Consider the following 21,129-nt stretch of genomic DNA (forward strand, 5'->3'; position numbering starts at 1 on the left):
CCCATCTAGACCTTAGAATTCCTTGGGGTTAATTTAAAAGATGTCAAAATGGCTTTCATAATGGGAAAACTACACGATGAGTCTTTTCTTTCCATGATTACTATAATTGGGAAGGAAGTGATTGAACATGTGTAGGCTGAGGTAATGATGGTCCAATAGAGATGTTATGAACATGTGCAAGGCATCTAATATGTTATTAGTTCTTGATCTTTCTCTCTGAGAGCACACATCTAATTGTGTTTGCATCTAAGGTAGTTTAAAGGTATTGTTGCTGGATTGACATCTATGAAGGTCCTAGTTGATATCTTTTGATGCCACTTGTTTTTGAGTTTTTCTACATTCTTACCTAACCCAACAGTTGGGACCTCTCTCTCCCCACCCCCCTCCTCTCTCTCTCTCTCTCTCTCTCTCTCTCTCTCTCTCTCTCTCTCTCTCTCTCTCTCTTTTTTCAGCATTGGGGATTGAACCTAGAGTATCATGCATCTGAGGCAAGTGCTTTACTTTTGAGATACAGTCCCAGGCCTCAGTTGTGAACTTTTAGTGAAAAGTAATACACTTCATAATGTCATCATGCATGTTTCACTCTTGGATGACTTGAAGGGAAGCCTAGGGAACATTTAAAATTGCAAACTATGGCCGGGCATTGGTGGTGCACACCTTTAATCCCAGCACTCAGGAGGCAGAGGCAGGCGGTTATCTGTGAGTTCGAGACCAGCCTGGTCTACCGAGCAAGTTCCAAGACAGCCTCCAAAACAATACAGAGAAACAAACAAACAAAAAGATTGCAAACTTCGGCCCATAGTCCCAGAGATTCCCCTCCTTTCTTGAGAAATAATTTTAAAGAAAGAATATAAATAAGTAATTTTCTGTGGTGTTTTCCAAATGTCTACAACATTACATGTATTGTTTAGCTGTGAGAAAGAGGGATTTTCCTTACAGTCTCTGAAAATGTCTTCCCATATAGTAATTAGAATGGTTTGGAATGCCACAGGTATGTCTGTTCTGAATGCAAGAAGTATTCAAATTTTCTGATATAATGGGTTTAAAAATTTAATTACACATTTGAAGTCCTGATTACACCCTAGGCATTTATTTGCTTATGAAAAGTCAGACTATGAATTACAACATTCTGCTTTCTTGAATTCGTTTCACCATTCATTCCACAAATGATTTGTAAAATTTTGCAATTACCTAAAAAACATCAATACTATGTTACAAAAGGGTACTTAAATATAGATGAGAAAGATAGATGCTTGTCTTCTCCTTTAGATATTGATATTAAATAAAGGATGGAATGCCTTTATTTAAAACCAACCCCTCATCCCCTGGCAAATAGAATGAGTAAACATCAGTGTGAAGAAAGGCTTCCTTTAAACCTGTTATTCAATTCAAACGTGTTAGGAAAGAGTCTGTTCTGCATATAAAATATAACAACAAAAGGGAATAGTGAATAGAAAAATAAAATATGTAGAGGAGACAACGATTCTGCATACATAGCTTTAAAACCCCAACAGACAACATTTTTCAGGAGAGACTGCACATTCACTTACTGAAATAAATTCCCACAAAGTAATATTCCAACATGATAATTTGCCACAACAGACTCACCCATTGCCCACCAACTCACCAGTCTTTAGCATGTTGATGTTTGCCTCTAACAGTCCAGTGGAAGTGGAGTTAAGATTTCACATAATTCTCTTTGCAACATAGACTTTTCCCCGTTGCAATGGAATACCTACCCACCCCCAGCCAGTTCACTGGAAATGAACCACTGTTCTCTCCCACACAGTAGCAGGGTCGTAGATGGAAAAGGGCTCTGTTTGGAAGACATTATAGAACTGGAGATCATTTAAAAAATCAGAAGTTGTGAGTAAAAAGTAACGAAATAAAACTATCTGGCTTCCTCTCTTCATTACAGCACTATGGTAAAAACACACACACACACAAAATGTTTAACACGCTTTAGTCAGGAAACCACCCCTTCACTTGCTACAGGGCTCAATGTAGAATAGGAAAAGAAAAACACATTTTTGGCTGTAGCTTTAGTAAACAACAAATGAAGAAAAATCTTGTCTTCAACAGGTCTGGAAACTTGGAGCACAGACCTTGTCACGGACAGTGCCTCCATCCCCCCACAAGACTTAGCAATGAGTAGCTGAGCCCTATTCTGATGGGAAGGGAAGGATGGCCTAGTTCCAGCTTCAAAACAAGATAATGAAACAACCAACTGACAAAGAACAGTTAATTCTCCTGAATAATAAGGACATCATGTTTGCATATAGGACAGCATTTGCGTTATTGCTCTACTTAGAATAATACATTAAGGAACCCATAACAGACTGCACATTCAAAACTTAAGGTTCTTTGGTGAAGAATGAAAGAAAACAGTATTTGAGCTTTAAAGAAAAATATCTTATCCATGATTTTTTTTTTTTTTGCTTTTATCTATTGATCCGTTGGATCCTCTCACAGAGCAGGGAGAGGTACTGAGTGAGTTTCACCATGGCAACGATTGCCACGCCCCCGGCCATCATACAAGTCGGCCAGAAGAGTGAATGGAACAGCACGTTGGAGCTGTAGAGTTTGGTCAGGATGACACTCTTCTGGTTTCCTTCCGGGTCAGAATAGCAGGGGAAGTGCTGGTGTCTCCTGAAGTTTTCCATGACGACGCTCACCAGTGACATGGACTCTTCAAAGTTGTTTCCACACTTGGGAATATAGGAACACTGTGAAGAGCAGGACAACTATCGTCAAGGAAAGAGTTAAGAGGACAGCTGACAACCTAATATTATCTGTGAGACAAACATGGCGACTCACTTTTATGTATTCCAAACTAATGCCTCCTAAGACCAGAGAGATCGCACACTTAGAGTACTGTTTGGGGTCCCCAGACAAAGTATTCCTTAGTAATTTACCTATAAATTACTTGCTAATTAAAATTTAATTATGAATGTGTTGATCTGTTATAACAGTCTCACATCACACATGTAGAAAAAGTAAGTAGTACCTTTTGCTGTCGCTAAGAGTGGTGGATCTTAGTTATCTCCTCTCACAAACACTTGTCCCGGGGCTCAGAGCACAAACTTTTCTGAGCTTTGTCTGCACACATAATATATTACCATAACATACTGTGTTTGATAATCTTAATTGTCAACTCGATTGGACTTAGAATCACCATGGAGACACACCTACAGGTGTGTCTATGACTGTTTTCAGAAAGGTCTAACTCAGGAGGTAGTAACCACTTGGAATGTAAATGGCACCTGACCCTTGGCTGGCAAGCCAGACTGAGTAAAAAAAAAAAAAAAACCAAGAACGTGGTCTAAGTATAACTATGCCAGCTCTCTGCTTCCTGACTGCAGCTACCATGTGATGAGCCACGTACTCTCTTCTGTCCACAGCAGACTACGATATCTCCTCAAACTGTGATCCAAAAATCACAGACTGGAAATGCAGCCTTCCTTAAGTTATTTTTTGTCAGGTGTTTTGCCACAACAAAAGGAAAAGTAATTAATGCACACATCAGTATAAAGGAGTGATTTATGAATATATATTTCTTTTGATTTCATGCTGTTTGACCAAACTACCTTGGGCATCTTGTTACTCTTATCAAAAACAAAACAAAATAAAACAAAAAAAGAAACCAAATCAAATCAAACAAAAACCTGCTACACCTTTGGCGGCTCTTGCAAAACTCAGAGAGGCTGAGTAGAGGTTTGTGAGGAATGGGAGGGGCTAAGCATGCTGACTGCCCTTTCCTGTCAGCCAAGGCAAGGGAAAGCAGGATCGCAGCAGAGTGAGCTCTGTGTGACCTGAGGACCTGGCACTGGTTTTCACTGGCTCAGCTCACCCAGATCTCTTGCTCTCTGTCCCGTCTACCTCTCTCCCTCTTCTTCCTTTCCACACATTCGTAAGAGGTGGCTTGTGAATATTATGTGTGCATTGGTATGAGATTTGGAGTAGGACTCTGGAATCTGGGAGAGATTTGCATCTGTAAATTTCACAGGGAGAAGCTATAAAAGAAATGAGTTAAGCTTCAGCTGGTGGAGTCCTTTTGGAATGATTTTCTGCTGACTTAGAAGCAGCAGTGGGACTTGTGTAGCTGTAACCATGGGGTTATTTGACTCTAAGCAACAGAAGTCTCTCTGATTAGTTAAGAATGGAAGATGAGCATTCTGGCAGTGCTTGGCATGGGGCCAAGGATAGCTCTGAATGCAGCTCAGTACATTATAAATGGACTCAAAACACTGTGTGTGCACGTGCAAGGACATACGATTGCCTGGTTCTCAAGCATGAGCTTTGTAGATGAAACACCTTGTCACAATGTTAAAAGGCTGGACACACCTCTCATCATGCTTAACAAAATGTTGTTGTACCAGAGTCAGTGTCAACACATGTCACAAGGTGCCCAGCTCTGAGCCAATGCTCATCCACTCACATGTGAACCCAGTAGAGTGTTGGACTCTGCCTGGCACTGGGGTGAGGAAGAAGGCTGAAAGCATTTTAAGAGAAAGTTGTAATTCAGTGTGATTGTGGGCCTGGGGATTCATAGGCTAAAGTTTCAGCCAGCTAGGTGACAATTTTCAGGCTCTCATAGGGCTCTTTTGTCTGTCATACAACAGCACATACAGATCATGTCTTTAATGGTTTTGTTTTTGTTTTTGTTTTTGTTTTGATACAGGGTTTTTCTGTATTGTTTCTCTGTATTGTCCTGGAACTCACTCTTAGAACAGGCTGGCCTCGAGCTCACAGAGATCCACCTGCCTCTGCCTCCCGAGTGCTGGGATTAAAGGTGTGAACCACCAACACATGGCTGGTCTTTAATGTTTTTAAATAAATGTTTCTTGAAGCAAACAATTTAACAACAGCTAAACAGAGCAAATGCAGACAAGCCATCTGTAGTTGAATTCAGGTAGAGCCAATCTTGAGCATAAAGGCATCGCATATTGGTATGTTTTTGTGGTTATCTTACGGAAGCATGTTCAGTGGCTTACAGAGCTAAGTTACTTAAATGATCTCAATAAAAATGGCATTCCATTAAAAACTGGAGTTTCTCTTTATTTTCTCCTGCTATGGTGAATCAATTCAACTTACTTTTTTTTTTAAAGAAACATCTGTCAGGTAAATGGCAATAATTCTGTCACTAGGTAAGATTCCTCCAAACAAAACAAGATATAAAGTACCTCTGAGGCCATTACAACTGTCAAGGTTGTAATATGGGAGTTCCTTATTAAAGCTTAAAGCAGAGAGGGCCTGAGAGGTGTGCCTGTGGTCTGGCTACACTCCAGCATGCTCACACTCAGCCACTCTGTACCAGTGGCTACACTCCAGCATGCTCACACTCAGCCACTCTGTACCAGTGGCTACACTCCAGCATGCTCACACTCAGCCACTCTGTACCAGTGGCTACACTCCAGCATGCTCACACTCAGCCACTCTGTACCAGTGGCTACACTCCAGCATGCTCACACTCAGCCACTCTGTACCAGTGGCTACACTCCAGCATGCTCACACTCAGCCACTCTGTACCAGTGGCTACACTCCAGCATGCTCACACTCAGCCACTCTGTACCAGTGGCTACACTCCAGCATGCTCACACTCAGCCACTCTGTACCAGTGGCTACACTCCAGCATGCTCACACTCAGCCACTCTGTACCAGTGGCTACACTCCAGCATGCTCACACTCAGCCACTCTGTACCAGTGGCTACACTCCAGCATGCTCACACTCAGCCACTCTGTACCAGTGGCACATACTGGGACAACGCACAGATGCTAGTGGTGAGAGTCTGAGGTGCTCTGAGCCCTCCTGACCTGTTATCTGTCACTCTCTGTTTCTGCCCATGAAACCTCTACCATATGTCAGCTGCTAATTTCTTTTTATTATTGACATATCCCTTGTGATAACAAATAGTGAGGTCGTACAACAAGTTCCTGACTTGAGTTCATGTGATCCGGCTGCCATAAGCATGTGGCCCTCAGAACCAATTTCATCTCTGTAATGAGGTTAATCGAGACTTCCCGGCAGCTATCTTTCAGAATTAGATGATAAATATGCAAAAGGCCCCCATAAATTTTTATTAGCACATTTTCCTACTAGAATATCACATTTCCCCACATGCAAGTTCCACATACTAAGTTATGAAAGCTCTAGAGAGGGCTGCATAACCAGCTGTGGAGCTCTTGCAGGGTCAGCCTGCCTTATTGCCCTATGGCCTTTAGAGATTTTCATTGAGCCGAATTCTAGCTCAGGACATGAGTGTTTGCTTCTGTTGGTCCAGTTTTTGTCATGTATATTCATTCTCTGGAAGCCAGTATGGATTTAAAGTAAAGATTTTCTTATTGTGCTCTAACTGGGTGTAAGCTATAGCAGTGGGTATAACATGGGTGATGATTTAATTTCCACATACCTTCATCATGTATTTGTGGAGTAATTTTAGGTGAGTGGTATAGAATATACAGAACACAGTTCAATAGTATTTGACTACTATACAATCTACACTTAATTTGGAAATTACAACACGATGAAGAAGGCAAAGATAGATATCATTTTTAGGTAATTCTTTTATGTAGTGAGTATGTGACTAGAAAGATATGTTTTGAATTGTGAATGATGTATAACAGAAAGAAATTATTTTATAAACAATATATCTAGGTAGTGATCAAAGTATGTAATTACTGTTACCACGAGGATGTATGGATTTTCCAAATTGTCAATCAGCTGAGAACTGAGAAGTCTCTTTGGTGTGTGTGTGTGTGTGTGTGTGCGCGTGTGTGCGTGTGCACGTGCATGTGTTTACATATGTATATATTTGTGTATGTATTGGTTTGTGCACACGTGTGTATTCTTGTATGTGGAAGTCAAAAATTGATGTGTGTCTCTCCAAATCACTTTCCACATTTTTTTGAGACAGGGTCTCTCACTGAACCTGGAGTTCACTGATTGGCTAGATCGGTAGGCTGTGAAATCCCAGGGATCCTCCTGTCTCCACTGCCCCAGCACTGGCAACCAAGACACACCACTTTTATGTATCCTGAGGAATCTGAATTCAGTTCCTCATGCTTGCACAGCAAGCACTTTCCTGGCTGAGCTGTCTCCCTAGCCTTGACAGTTTCTCAATTGTTTTTATTTCATTTATATGTTACAATTTTTTGAGATTTTTATGCACTGTTTTTTATCATATTTGCTCCCATTCTCTAACTCCTCCCAGATTCATTCCTCATGTAATACCCATCTAACTTTGAGCCCTCATCTTTTTAATTACTTCTTTTAGTTTTGAGATTATAATATAATTACAGCATTTCCCCTCTCCTTCTTCCCAACAGGCCCTCCCATATACCCCTCCTTGCTCTTTTCCAAATTTATGGCCTATTTTTCATTAATTATTGTCACATGCATATATGCATATGTACATACATACATATTCCTAAATACAACCTGTTCAGTCTGTGTAACGTTACTTGTATGTATGTTTTCAGGGCTGACCATTTAGTACTGGATAACCAATTGGTCTACTCTTAACCTGGAGAAGAATGTTTCTCTCACTTTCAGTATTCCTAAATTGCCTATAGTTCTTTAATGTTGAGGCTCCATGGTCTTTCACCATACATGTTAGCATGTATATTGTTGTCCTCGGTCAGCTCATCTTTGGACAATGTGTTGATGAGACTTTATGGGTGTAGATTTTGTTATTCCTAGGAAACACAATCCCAAAACAAACTCCCTAATCCTCTGACTCTTACAATCTTCCCGTGCCCTCTTCTGAGTCTTAGGTGCAGGAACATTTTTTGTAGATGTATCCATTGGGACTGGGATCCACCACTCTGAATTTTGATTGGTTATGGTTTTCCATCTATTGGAAAGGGAAGTTTCCATGATGAGAGATGAGAACCATGCTTATTTGTGGGTTCAAGGACAAATATTTAGAATATAGGTATGGATTATGCTCCATGACTTCATTAGCCCAGGATAGTTGGCTAGATTTCCAGTGCCAGGCATGGCTTCCTTCTTGTTGTGTGGATCATAAGTTCATTTAGAGAACTTTTGGTTACCACCAAGGTACGTGTGTTACTACTGCACTCTCAGGGTTATCATGCCATGCTGGTCATTGTTGTGGTTCATAGCTGGGTAGGACTGTTGATTGCTCCTCTCCTTTGGAAGCTTGCATTGTGCTTTCTGGTCCCATGGAAGCTGATCCTTATATTTGAAGTGCATGGAGTTTTCAACAATGCCCTCATTTAACAAAAAATAAATCCAATTAGTGCTGGGTATATAGTCTTGGGTGATCATCCTACCAGAACCACACCCTTAAAGAAAACCAACTCTCCCTGTCTTGGCAGCAATCAATAGTAGTTCTTCATCAGGGGATGGGAACTTTGTGACCTTTTGCCTGACTCTATGTTGGGATTTTGTCTGGTTTGAGCTTGAACAGGTCTTATGCATGTTGTCACAACTGCTGTGCATTTATGTGCAACTGTCCTGTTGTATCTAGGAAAGAAATTCCTTGTGGTCATTTATCATCTCTGGCTCTTACAATCATTCCACTTCCTCTTCACAAAGATCCCTGAGCATTGGGAGGACAGGGTGTGATAAAGATATCCCATTTAGGACTGAACTCTGATGAGGCTTGAGCTATGTACTGATCTATGGATAAGTCATTAAGTGTTGGTCTAACAGCCTCTTCTCCCCACTGCAGCCCCCTTTTTAAGATTCATTTTTGTATATTTCATCTGAATGTACATCTGCACACCAGAAAGGGGCACTGGAATTCAAGCTGCTCTATGGGTACTGGTAACTGAACTCAGGACCTCTGGAAGAGCAGCTAGAGCTTTTAACCACTGAGCTATCTCACCAGTCCATAACAGCCACACTTAACTTTGAGTTTTGCTAATAAAACTGGCTTCTTTCCCTAGCCCCTTTGATCCTGGAAGGGCAGAAACCTCCCATTAGCAATGAAAATCACAGAGGCCATCCATGGCATAACCTTTCCTCTCCACACTGTGGAAACTTGGCCTTCAGCATCTCCTGGTTGCTTCTTCCCTTATGTGGTCAATGAAGCACTCGCTTCTCTCCAAGTCTTCAGATCACAACTGAATTTACCTTCCATTCTCCTCATTTCCAGGACCTTCTATGTCAACAGAGTTATTTTCATTCTCATGAAAGACAGGAAGTTAAAAAAATTCCTGTTGGGTTTCTATACATGCTTCACTAGGCACATGTGAAGTAGAGTGAGTGACAGGATGTCATCCTGGAGATGAAAGATGGGGCCAACGGCAGGATCAGGATCTGGCTGAATAACCTCACCATCAGCCTCTGCTTTCTTGCAGTTATGGGGGAGGCATCATCAGTTCCTTGGGATTTCAAGGAAGTCTTGTGTTTTATAAGACAAAGTTAGATGTTTAATTAAATCCAAATATTCCTTGAGTCCAATAAATATGGTGCCAATATTCCAGGTAGCAATATACAGGTGTCAAAAATGTAAACAAAGCAGGGTAGATGTTAGGAAGAGAATACAAGGGTACCTGGTGAGATAGGAGAGGGGTGTGCCTAAAAGTCTTTCTGAACAAATGATACCTACCCAGAGGCACTTCATATTCTTGCTCTAAAAAGCTCATCAGCCTCCATGGGTACCTTAGTCCTGAGTAAAACAAGCAAAGTCACTCATGTGAACATAAATGCCCTTGGTTTTGAAGTCAGGAAGCCTTGTATTGTTCTGGACTTTTGAGTTCCACATGTTTGTGAGGGGCAGAGGTGTTGAGAGCATAAACTAGTAAGTTCCTTTTCTTCTTTTGTGACTCCTCTCATGACCACCTTTGAAGCAGCAGGTCCTCCCACATGAAGTTTGCATGTGTTTGGTATGTGCTTTCAGCATACTTTGGATTTGGCAAGCAGGGCCATTTGAGGCATTTGAGGGAAGCAAGAACAATCCATGCTGTGCTGAGTGTGACCCCCACCTCTATTCTGGCTCTTTCCAGAGAGGCTCACTTCGGTCGTTCTTGCCTAGAACTTCTATTACACTGGTTATGCCAGTGTGGAGCAGTGCGTTCATTGCTGCTCCTGTTGATGTGGTGAAGCACCTACAAAAGCATCCTAAGGAAGGGTTTCTTGTGGCTCACTGTCTGATATGACAGGGAAGAGTTCAGCAAGAGCTTGAGACAGCTGATGGTGTTGCAGCCACAGCCAGGAGGCAGAGAGTGCCGAATGTCTGTGATCAGCTTGCTTTCATTTAGTGCATGGGATGGTGCTGCCAACAATACATAGGTCTTCTCATCTAGAAACTTCCATGCAGACATGCCTAGAGTCTAACTGAACTTAGACAACTCCTCACAGTCCAGAGGCCTGTCTCTAGGGTGATCCTAGATCCTGTTGGCAATCAGCAACAACTATCACAAATTGAAAATAAACTTTAAAGAAACTAGAGATGTATTGAGACGGAAGGTATATAGACCCTTGGGATTTGTCAATACTCACAGCAACCTATGCCAGGGAACCTCACAGTGTGCTGACTTGACTGAGAGTGATTCAGATAATCTGACATTGACCCCTGTTGCTGTCTCTCCATTTTCCTTTTTGCTACTTAGAGGCATCAAGGTCTATGCAATCTTCCTATAGACAGTCTTTCTTTGATGACCGTCAGATGTTCTAGAATTCAGTTTTGATGTGAATGGACTACACTTTGTCAGTTTATAGCACTGTGAGTGTGTGCAAATGTGTTACAGGATATTTGATTGGACTGTGAAGTTCCGAGACATGTTAATGAAATCAACCTTGGATCAGGGGCACAGCCAGCAACTACTTGACAGGACTTAGCCATAGAGAGGACAGAGGATTCAGGAATATGGATAGAGAGATGCACAGGATGGAGTAAGGAGGGATTTGGAGTTTCGCTGTCTTCTTGGTTTGGGATGGCTGGAGAGATGTTGTCTTTGGGTCCCTGGCCAAAAAGGAAGATCTGCTGGTTGCTCTGTCAGGCTTCCGTCCCAACATCTGACTCCCAAGTATTTACTGGTAAATAGAATGATAGATTCTGAGTTAAAAACTGTATTTGGTGGCCACAGTAGAGCTGGTGCCAGCAGGGCCAGAAGAATGGCCAATAGCTAGACAGGAGACTTCCAGGGACAGAGAGGAACTTGGGGGAGGAATCCAAGAGGTGGGGATTCACCAGCAAGATGTGAAGAAAGTCAGAGGTACAGTATGGAAGAGAGGTAACGAGCCACATGGCAGAATGTAGATTTATATAAATGGGTTAACTTAAGCTCTAAGACCTAGTTGTGAGCAAGGCTAAGCTAAGGCCAAACTTTCATAATTAATTAAAAAAACCTTTCCATGTCATTATTTGGGAGCTGGCAGTTTAAAGAAAGTCTGACTATACAAATGTGTGTGTTTGGAGACATGATGACCTCAGATGTCATTCCCTGGGAGCCATCTATTTTATTTTGGTCTGGAACTTACAAAGTATACTGGCTGGTCAATGAACTCCAGTTTTTTCTCCCCAGTGTTAGAATTACAGATGTGCAACACCATGTTCTGCTTCTTATACAGGGTAGGTGGGATCTGAGGATCAATGTCAAGTGCTTATACAGTGAACACTTGACTGAGCCACACGTCTTCTGAACTCCTCATCTGTGCTTTCTCAAGAGCAATGTTGAAGATTTTCTCTCCAGGAGACAGGAAGATGAACAAAAGGACTGAGATTTTAATTTAGACCTAGTTACTTGGTGACTGCATGACTTTGGGGAAATTCGTTTTCTGAACTCAGCTTCAGTGTTATAAAGTGAGAATGATGATGGTGTGGTACACAGGGGATCTCTGCTGCATCCAAATGAGTCAGTTTATGTAAAATATCAGTACTCTCCAGTGCCCGGCACATTGTGCGTTCTTCATAGAGTTTGTCTATGATTGTTTTAGGGGCAGGAGTAAGCAAGATAATTTTTTATGTTAGTACAGTAGTGGGCATGTTCTACATGGTGAGAACTTAGTTAACACCATTTTCCATTGAGTGCTTCCGCTTTATCTTCTCTGGTTTCTGTGGCCTGCCAGAGCTCTGCTGAAGCTGCACTTACAGCATGCAAATGGGAAGCTAAGCAGAACACAAAAAGCCATCCTGCTACTATCTGGAAACATGTCTAGTCACAATTTGACTGGGGAGGATGCTAGCCACATGGTGGGAAGAGTCTGGCAGTAGAGGGCCGGTCTCTGTGTCGTGATCAAAATGTCAAGAGCACCCAATTTGAGAAGCTCTGGTCTAGACATGTTAGGACTCATAATGTTTTGGAGTGGGTGAGAAATGCTGAATTTGGAGCTGAGACTCATAGCTAACGAATGGAATACCCCAATAGAAGCAATCATCGTCCTCATGATGGTTAAGTATAAATATCGTGCATATTTGTATTTATCATACCTATTATACATTTATCAGCACGGATAAAAATGGATATAGTCTCTTATTTCACTATGAACTCCATTTTAAACTCGCTTTTAAACGAGTATGTGTTGAGAGTCACTGGTGTTTGGTGAGAAGTTTAACTCCCAAAGGAGATCAGATCTGAGATGTGAAGCAGCTGCCATGGCAAATTAATATTCAGCGGCTGTTTATGGCTCTAGTGACAGTCTGGCAGCCGAAGGAAGCAAAGGTCCCAAACCATGCTGAATTAATCAACGACTGTTTGTCATTCTGGTGACAGCCTAGTGGCCAGTGACTGGGGGAGGCCGAGTCCCCTAAGCCACTCAGAGCTCCTAGAGGCTATCAGTCAACTAAGAGCTCCAGGAGAGAAACTGAAAATGTATAGTCAAATCTTTTGAATGTTTTCCCACAAAGATGCAGGCAGTTCAGTTGATCCCTGTTGCCTCCGGTTTAAGTTCCAACACCATCAGCAGTAGCTGGAATCCCAACATAAGCATGGACATTTTCTAGTACCTGCGCAATGCCTGCCATTCTTGTGAGGTTGGAGGGAAGTAACAGGAAGGCGAAGTTGACACTAAGGGTATTTTTTCTGCTTTTTATTATTAATTTTTTCATTTATTTTACATCCAGATCACAGTTTCCTGAGTTTGGGTCCCAGGACTTGAGTGGGACGGCTCACATTAACCTGGAAGTCATACTTCGATTCTGTCCACTCTACACACCTGCGCACACACCCCATAGTCTCCATAAATATACATAAGCAAAATATATGTTATCATAACTTTGAAAGTACGTTTTCTTAAAAGTAATAAATTGCTTGGACAAGGTAAGACAACGTAAACGCCAGAAGTAGGACAGGATCACGGGGCTGCAGCTATTAAAGTGACCAAAACAGGCTTTCAAACAACCACACACATCCCAAGGACAAGAAGCAGAGTATTATAAGAAACTGGGAATGATCAACGGAGACTCAAATGTGCATTCAAAATGGAAGATACAGTATGAGGACCAGGGAGGTCTGGGTGCTTTCGTCTGTGGTGTGGTGCGCTCCCTCTCATCCCCAGACACTAGGGGGCACGTGGAAGCTGTGACTGTGAGAGTTGTGGCTTCTGAAGGCCTCTGGTTTGAAGGCCAACAAAGAGAAGTAGACTATCAGTGAACTTGGGATGTAGCTTTATCACAACCGCTAGAGCATGAAAAGAAATATGTGTATTGGTGTAATACTCATTAGAAAAAGTACATGATCCCACCCTTTATTCAATGGTATTGGAGAAAACATGTGGCTTAGTCCTGAAAATGAATTTATTGCAAGTATAACTATCAGGAGTTGGTGCAAAGAAGGAAAAATATACTTTTCAAAATGACACTTGCATCGATGACTGTTCTCGTTACATTCAACTTGCTTGGGGGCAATTCCTACAAAGCTGCCGGCACTGTTACTCCATGCTCAAGATCTGGAAGTATTAGACACATGGCACTCTTCAGGTGCAATTATGCACCAGGGCCAAAGCAGCAAGCAGACGGATATGCTGAAGAGGAAAGCAAAGGAGCTTGGCCTGAAGTCTTGAAGCCACAGGTCAAGCAAGTGGTGAAGAATCTCTTCAGAGTTTTGGTGTGGGTTTCGTCTTGCTTGCCATTTCCAATGCCTCCATGATTGCTACCAGACTGGGAGCTGGGGTGTAATGCAGATCTTGACCAAGCCACATATTACCAACTTTGGGATCCATCTTGGGAAGTGCCCTGCCCACCTGTGTGTGGTCCACTGTATGTACTTATTTTTACTGAGAATGTCGTGTTTCATGCTACCTGCTATAATTGTGCTGATAATATACTCAATTTCCAAATGTCTTATTGATAAAACAGATGCTATTTGATAGTAAAAGGTTTTCAACAGAGGAAGAAATCAAAACTGGGGATGAAAAATGGAGATTAAGGAGACAAAAAAGGAAGAAGAAAAAGAAGAGATACATTAAGGGTAGGAAGAAAATGAAGACTAGAGAGAAGATAGCCCAATGTAAGCCAAAAGCCCCAAACAGAAAAACAACAAAACAAAATATTGAAAAATAGTATGCTGAACTTTAAGAAGAAAATATACAAATGTCAACTGTAATATTTTTCATTTCTTTTCTATAGGTTCTTATCAAATTTAATTTGGAACACAAAAACAGCATGAATACAAAATTTGCATTTTACAGAAAGTAGCAAGCTCCTAGTGGCACAGAGAACAAAATAATAGGAGCAGCAGCAACAACAAAAAGTTATCTTAATATTTTATTATGGTATCTGATAAAAGAAGGAATACTTATGCTTCCATCTCTGTGTAGACATTTCTATATGCATTAGTAAGTATCGGAAGTATTAAATTAAATGAAATTGTCCATGTGTGGTCCTTAGGACCACTCCAAGTTTAGAACAGCCATTTGATAAATGCTAGCTTATTTTATTATTACTATTATAGTTATTAGCAATGGTTGCATTTTCCATGTGACTTCAAAACATCAAATGTTGTTTATATTTAACGTATAGTTGTGAAGAATTTACTTGATACTTGTCCCTCCTGTTAGAAGATAAGTGTATACTTCTGACTTCATGGTCTGTAGTTCATCAAATATTTTCTGTAATTTTTTTCATCATCTAGGCCCAACAATGACTTTCTGTAAATTTTTTTTGTCATGTAGATCCATGCAAAAATAATTCATTGTAAATGAGTAATATAGCTGCTTCTATATTATAAATTCTGCATTTATATGAAAAATGCATTTCAAATTATTACCTACAGTTACTCAGCCTGTCTTGTAGAAGTTCATACATTTATGGTAAAAATAAGTTTGCATTAGCTGGTAGTTTAATAAAATTTTTAACATGGAAAAATGAAAATGCAGTAAGAAAAATTCAGAATTTAGAGGATGAGAGTGACAGCAAACTTTTTAGAATTGAGAAAAGAATTGCTGAAGGGTATAAATCCAGAATGAAGTGATACCAGGGAAAATGAGAAAAAAAGAGGGAGAAACATACTGGATAGTGAGGAAGGCCAATACCCAGCCAACTGTAGTCCCAGAAGGGAAAGAGGGCGAGAGGGAGAGATGAACAATGTTTAGAGAAATAGCCTGGCAACTTTCTGGAACAGAAAGTATAATAGGAGTGGGAAGAACTCTGTGAATGCTCAGAAGTCTGAATAAGGGTAACGTCACACTTGGGTGTGTGATAAACTGTAGAAAAATCACAGGAAGCGATCTCTAAACAGGCAAGATTGCCCACAGATGCAGCGGTGAAATTGAGGGCTGAGCAAGGAGCAGCATCGTTGCTCATGAAGAGACAACGGGACAAAGCAAAGGCCAACCTAAAGCTTGGTGCTCAGTGAATGCATCCTTCAAGAAGCAGAGCTAGAGAGAAATGCTTTCAGGGAAGCACAAACTGAGGGAATTCTCCGGACCCGACGCTGCTCTCTCATCGTCTCTAATGAGAGAGGTTTTTCAGGCTGGGGGAAAATGGCTGCAGATGGGAGATCAGAATAAAAGACTGAACACAATGCAAATGCAGAGCTGTGGGCTCATGGAAGTTAACATTTACTGCACGCAACTTTAGAAGTCTGTGCCCAAGTCCAGGTAAGCATAGAGCATGCAAATGGGCTTGATACTGCCACAGTCCTTAGGCTAAACATTGACATTGTAGGAGTAGACTAGTTTAGTTTCCAGGAAGAGGAAGTGGGTCCTGTGAGTGACCCCATGAAGAAGGGGTAGTCTTTCCCAGAATACAGCCAGGTGCTGTTCTTACACAGACAAACACCTAAAAACAAGAATAAAGAGACTCACGAACTTGATCCCTACATAAAGGTCAATTTCAGGAAGACTAACTGTGTATGGGGAAGAAAAACAAGTAGTGCTTAATTAAGGAAAATGACCAGGTTAAACAAAAGGTTAAATTAAAACTTAATAAATAGGACAACGAAAGTACTAAACAAAATGGAAAAAAATGACAAGGCATTGTTACAGTAAAACTGGAAATGTCTTCCGTACAAATACACTGCAGAGGGGGAGGGGAGAGGTTTGAACACACAGATTTTTTTGTTTGAGTCAGGTTCTTACTGTATTGCCCAGGCTGATCTTGAACTTCTGGGTTCAAATGGTCCTCTCATCTCAGTCTTTGGAGTAGCTGGCACTATAGGCACATGCCACCTTGTCTATATATTTAAACAACTCCTACAAGGAATAAGAAAAACGAACAACCCAGAGAGGTGAGGAGAAGAGGAAATTCAAATGACAGATACTTGAAAAGCCACCCAAACCAGAAGGAGACCTCACCACATCAGCTGTAAAGTCATGATGAGCATTTGGAACACTAAGAACCCTCTCAACAGGGCTTGTTGATACAGGCACATTGGAAAAACCCTGTCATTATTTACTAAGCTTGAAGGTACACACATGTCATGTTACGACCCAGGTAGCTCACCTTCAGATTTACACCGGACAGAAATGTGTGGGCACAGAGTTATATACAAGAGTACCCATGGCAGAGCTATTTATAATAGCCCTAAGCTGTAGAAAACTCAGTGTCTATCAACTGTAGAGTGAAAAACTAAGCTGACATTCCAAGTGAAATGGAAATGAATGAATTTCACCCCGATGGAAAGATGCCAACCACCGTGCTCCGTGAAGGAAGCCAGACAGATGGAAACATTCTGTGTGGGTCTGTGTATATAGAGGCTTAACTTGAAGGAAAGCAAAGCAAGACAGTGTTTACTGATATGTGCTTAGGTGATAAAAACCACAAATAAAAACACAGAGGCAGTTGTAGTAATAGCTCGGGTGGTGGTTACCCAGGAGGGAGCCATGCCTATGGTTATTGAGAGGGGCAGGAAGGGCACTTTGGGGGAAAAGAAAAGTCTCGTTTTGTTTCTCTTGCAGTGGTTAATAGGGAAATCTTGATAATAGATACCTGAGCTATACTTTTTGTATTGTACACACTATTCTGTATTGTGTCATGACTCACACTTAAAAACAAGATAATGGGTCAAAGAAACTAAATGGAGCCCATGACCACACAGAACGCTGACAAGATCTTGATCCTAAATATGTACCTGGGGTTCAAATGGGAACCTCAGTCCCTGTTTGTCACCTAAATAATGCAGCCAGAGCCAAAGTGATGAGATGTCCAAACGAGGAAGGGGAAATAGCCCTTACTATCCGGTTCCTCTTCAGCTTTTGTGACTTTCCAGCTCCATGGAGACCTGAGAGTTTTATAGGCACCCGCCAGTACCAGCCAGCTTTGATTAGAAGTCTGACTTACAGGGAGAAAAGAGACAGCTGGGAAGGGCTAAGCCTTGTCAGGACTGCTATTGTTTCTGCCCACTACAAATGAAAGAATATCAGAAGCAACATGTTCAAATGACATTCTGTGAAATATACATTAAGGAGAGCCCTCAGAGATATTTGCAAGGATTCTTTCAGGTTGTTGTAACCAAAATGCAAGGTGGGGTTTTATTCCTTTGTGGCAACAGCATTTGCTGCCCATGTGCTAGTGTGGAACCTCCAAGCTACTGAAACCCCTGTAAGCTATCTCTGAAGGAATGGCCATTGCAATGAAAAATTTTACAAGAATGATTAGAGTTCATGAGGCTCGTTTCCGGGAAATAGGCACCAATGCTGCTGTTGGAAGCTGGAACCAGATTGTCTTAGGTTATTCAAGAATATTCTGGGGTGTCTATGCTGCTTCTGTAAAACTCAAACCTAATATACGTATAATGTGAAATTGACATGGCAGACTGGTATTCAGGCATGCACATCCATTATTAAATTCTGTGCTTGTTTTGAAAGACTTAGGCTCTTTATGGAAACAATAGAAAACACAGCTAAATCTGCTCTACCATGAAATGAGGGAAAGACTTGTCCATAAAAACAAGCCTTTCCCCAGGCAGATTCAGAGAATGAGTTCTGTGAATGGCACAAGCAGAGCCCAGTTCTGGTGTGTTTCCTTTGTAATACTCACAAAGGGGAAGTGAGAGGGGAGGCAGGTAGGTTTTGTGGGCACCGGAGGGCAGTGAGCAGAGTTCGTACCTTTTGATTGATTTTCATGGTCTCTTCGGTGTGGTAGAGGAGGAGCTTCTCCCCGGAAGAACTCAGATTCACGTACACCTGTAGGCAAGGGTACTGAGAGAGCTTCCAGCAGTCAGGCCCACAGCTGAAGGAACAGTTGAATGTTTCTGTGATGGACACGTTCAGCAGAGTGCATTGGGCTTCTTCTGTCCACACACTGCAGAGAAGGAGCGAGGATGAGCATGTGGTGGGTCTACTGGGCAGGAAAGGGTGGTTGGGGAGGACTATCTCTTGACTACCGAACTGCATCAGTCTCCCCCAAATCTATGATCCTTTTGTCTGTGTAAAGTTTGTGACTTTGAACAGACTAGCTTTTGGCATGCCGTGACACAGCAAAACTTTGGGGGCTGAGGACTTTCTTGGTGACATTCACCGTATAGACAATTCACTAATATTTCAAGTGACTATTTTCTCCTTATTGAGTTCACTGGTAAGCATAGCACATGCTCTATTTTTAGTTTTTATTTCTTGAGACAGGGTCTCACCACATAGGAAAGAATGGCCTCAGACTTGCTCTGTAGCCTGGACTAGCATCAGGATTGCAGTTCAGTTGCCTCAGCCTCCTGAGGGAGGGATGACAGGTGTTTATCACCCGTCTAGCATAGCCCTTACTCTCTCTGTATTTCTGCATTGCACAGCTTGCTCAGTCTTTCTCATTGCAAACTCCACCTCAGCCTGGTTTGAAGGTATAAAGGCTTTATTAAGGGAGGGGCTGGGGAAAAGTGACTAAAAGACTGAGTGGCACAGGGTTGGACTTGGCAAGATAGAGGGAGAGCAGTGTGGTGCAATGAACTCATCCTAACATGGGGAATAAGATAACAATAGCCTTTTGAAGATGTCAAGAGCCATGGCTGCTTATAACCTTTCTCCCTAGCTGGCAATTTACACAAATTATTTCCTTTTATTCTCTTAGCAACCCGATATACCGGTTATTAATCCCTTTGAGAGATGAGTGAATTGAGGGCCTCAGAAATCAGGTGCCATAGTCAAGAGCACACAGTTGGTAAGCGACAGAAACTGTGACTGTCCCCCTCTCTAAGGCTGTGCTTTATTCTGTCATGGTGTGCCTCTCCAGGAAATCAACAGAAGGCAAACCCTTCAGTGCAGATAAAGGGCTCCACCAGGTTGCTCTGGGCCATTTCAGCCAGAGAGTTCCAACTAACCACTGGTTGAATTTCATTTTACCTAACTTTCATTTTGTGATCAAGTTGAGCATTTGCAATTAGGAAGTAACATAGCAGCAATCGATGCTTTGCCTCTGGATATAAGCTATATTGCAGTGAGTAGAAAACACGTGTTCACAAGGAATAACAACCCTGCCCTTTTGCTGGACACACGTGGATAGCTCCTGTACTTTTGCATGTGCCAGATGACTAGTCTTGGTCTCCTCTGGTGTAGCTGATTGAATTTTCTGGCACATGAATGGTCAGAATCTGCTTTTACAACCAGAGGGTGAGGGGTACATATCCTAGATAGTTCAAAGCAGGTGTGAGAATCTGAAAGAGGCCTTGGACTTGGGAAACACTCATGGCCTGAAACACAAGCACTTTCACTGCGGAAGAGAGGACAGCTGAAGACCATCAGAAAAAGAGCAGGCTAACCAGGACGTGAAAGAGGAGCAAATTGCTACCTTTCAACTCCACTTCTAAACTAACGCTTCTAAAATGAAAGCGTTAATTCAGCTAGAGAAACAAGTGGCACAAAATGGTTTGATTTTCTCTTGGATTGAAACTTTCCACTTTCATATGCAAGTTTCAGGGTTCAGTGTGTGGATGGCTGTGAGGGAGGGACACTGCTGGGATTCATCAGCTGGCTTTTGCAGGAGGACATGCTTTTGTATCATCACCTCAGGACATCTCCTTGCTCAGTAAACCCAAGGCAAACATTGAAGTGAAAAGGATTCACAATCTGTTGCTTTAAGAGATTACGGTCAGCCTCTCAAGCTTCACAACAGTTTAGAATCACTTAGACAGTTTCAGAATACCGAGCGCTGGTTCTGCCTTCAAACCACTTAATTCCAACCTTCTTTGGCTTGGACATATGAAAGTTCCCAAGGAAGCTGGGTGATGGAGAATTAGGGTGGGTAAGAGAAGCAATGACAGACTCTTGAATTTGTGGGATGTGGCTTTGATATCATAACTGCCACATGTTTGTGCTGTGTTGCACTGAACTGTGTGACATTGTGTGTGTGCATGTGCACTTGTGTGGATTTGCATGCATGTGTGCACATTCATGTTTGTATATGTGTGTCTGTGTGTGTGTGTGTGCAGATACACTTGCATTTGTACATTTGCATGTATGTATGTGTGTGCAGGTACATGTGTATGACATGCATATGTTCATGTGGGTATATGTCTGTGTGTGTTTGCTGAGGCCAGAGGATGATCTCAGATATCATTTCTCAGATGTCATCCACATTGTTGTTCTATTTTTTGAGACAGGGTCTCCTAATGGGTGGTGCTCAGCACTTAAGCTTCAGAGATTGCCTGTCTCCACCTCTCCAGTGCCGGCATTGAAAGGACATGCCACCATGCCTGGATTTTTCTGTGCGTTCTAGGTTTGGAACTACAGATCTTATGAGTGTGCAGCAAGCTTGTAATGGGAAACCATCTCTCAAGTCCCTGTGTCACATC

At 41.9% G+C, this 21,129-nt stretch overlaps 1 protein-coding gene across 2 annotated transcripts in view; it reads right to left on the reverse strand.

Moving 5' to 3' along the window:
- Positions 1 to 1,068: 1,068 nt before the first annotated feature.
- Positions 1,069 to 21,129, reverse strand: part of Kcnmb2 (potassium calcium-activated channel subfamily M regulatory beta subunit 2) — a 263,021-nt gene continuing 242,960 nt past the window's right edge. For both annotated transcript variants that reach the window (XM_021226923.2, XM_040754535.1), the window contains 2 exons: positions 18,458 to 18,653; positions 1,069 to 2,726 (listed from right to left, as the gene is read on the reverse strand). In XM_021226923.2, the coding sequence (XP_021082582.1) occupies positions 2,442 to 2,726; positions 18,458 to 18,653 (481 nt within the window). In that variant the 3' untranslated portion in view covers positions 1,069 to 2,441. The remainder of the gene's footprint in view (positions 2,727 to 18,457; positions 18,654 to 21,129) is intronic.

Source organism: Mesocricetus auratus, unplaced genomic scaffold (assembly GCF_017639785.1).
Source record: "Mesocricetus auratus isolate SY011 unplaced genomic scaffold, BCM_Maur_2.0 Super-Scaffold_100011, whole genome shotgun sequence".
Taxonomy (NCBI): Eukaryota; Metazoa; Chordata; class Mammalia; order Rodentia; family Cricetidae; genus Mesocricetus; species Mesocricetus auratus.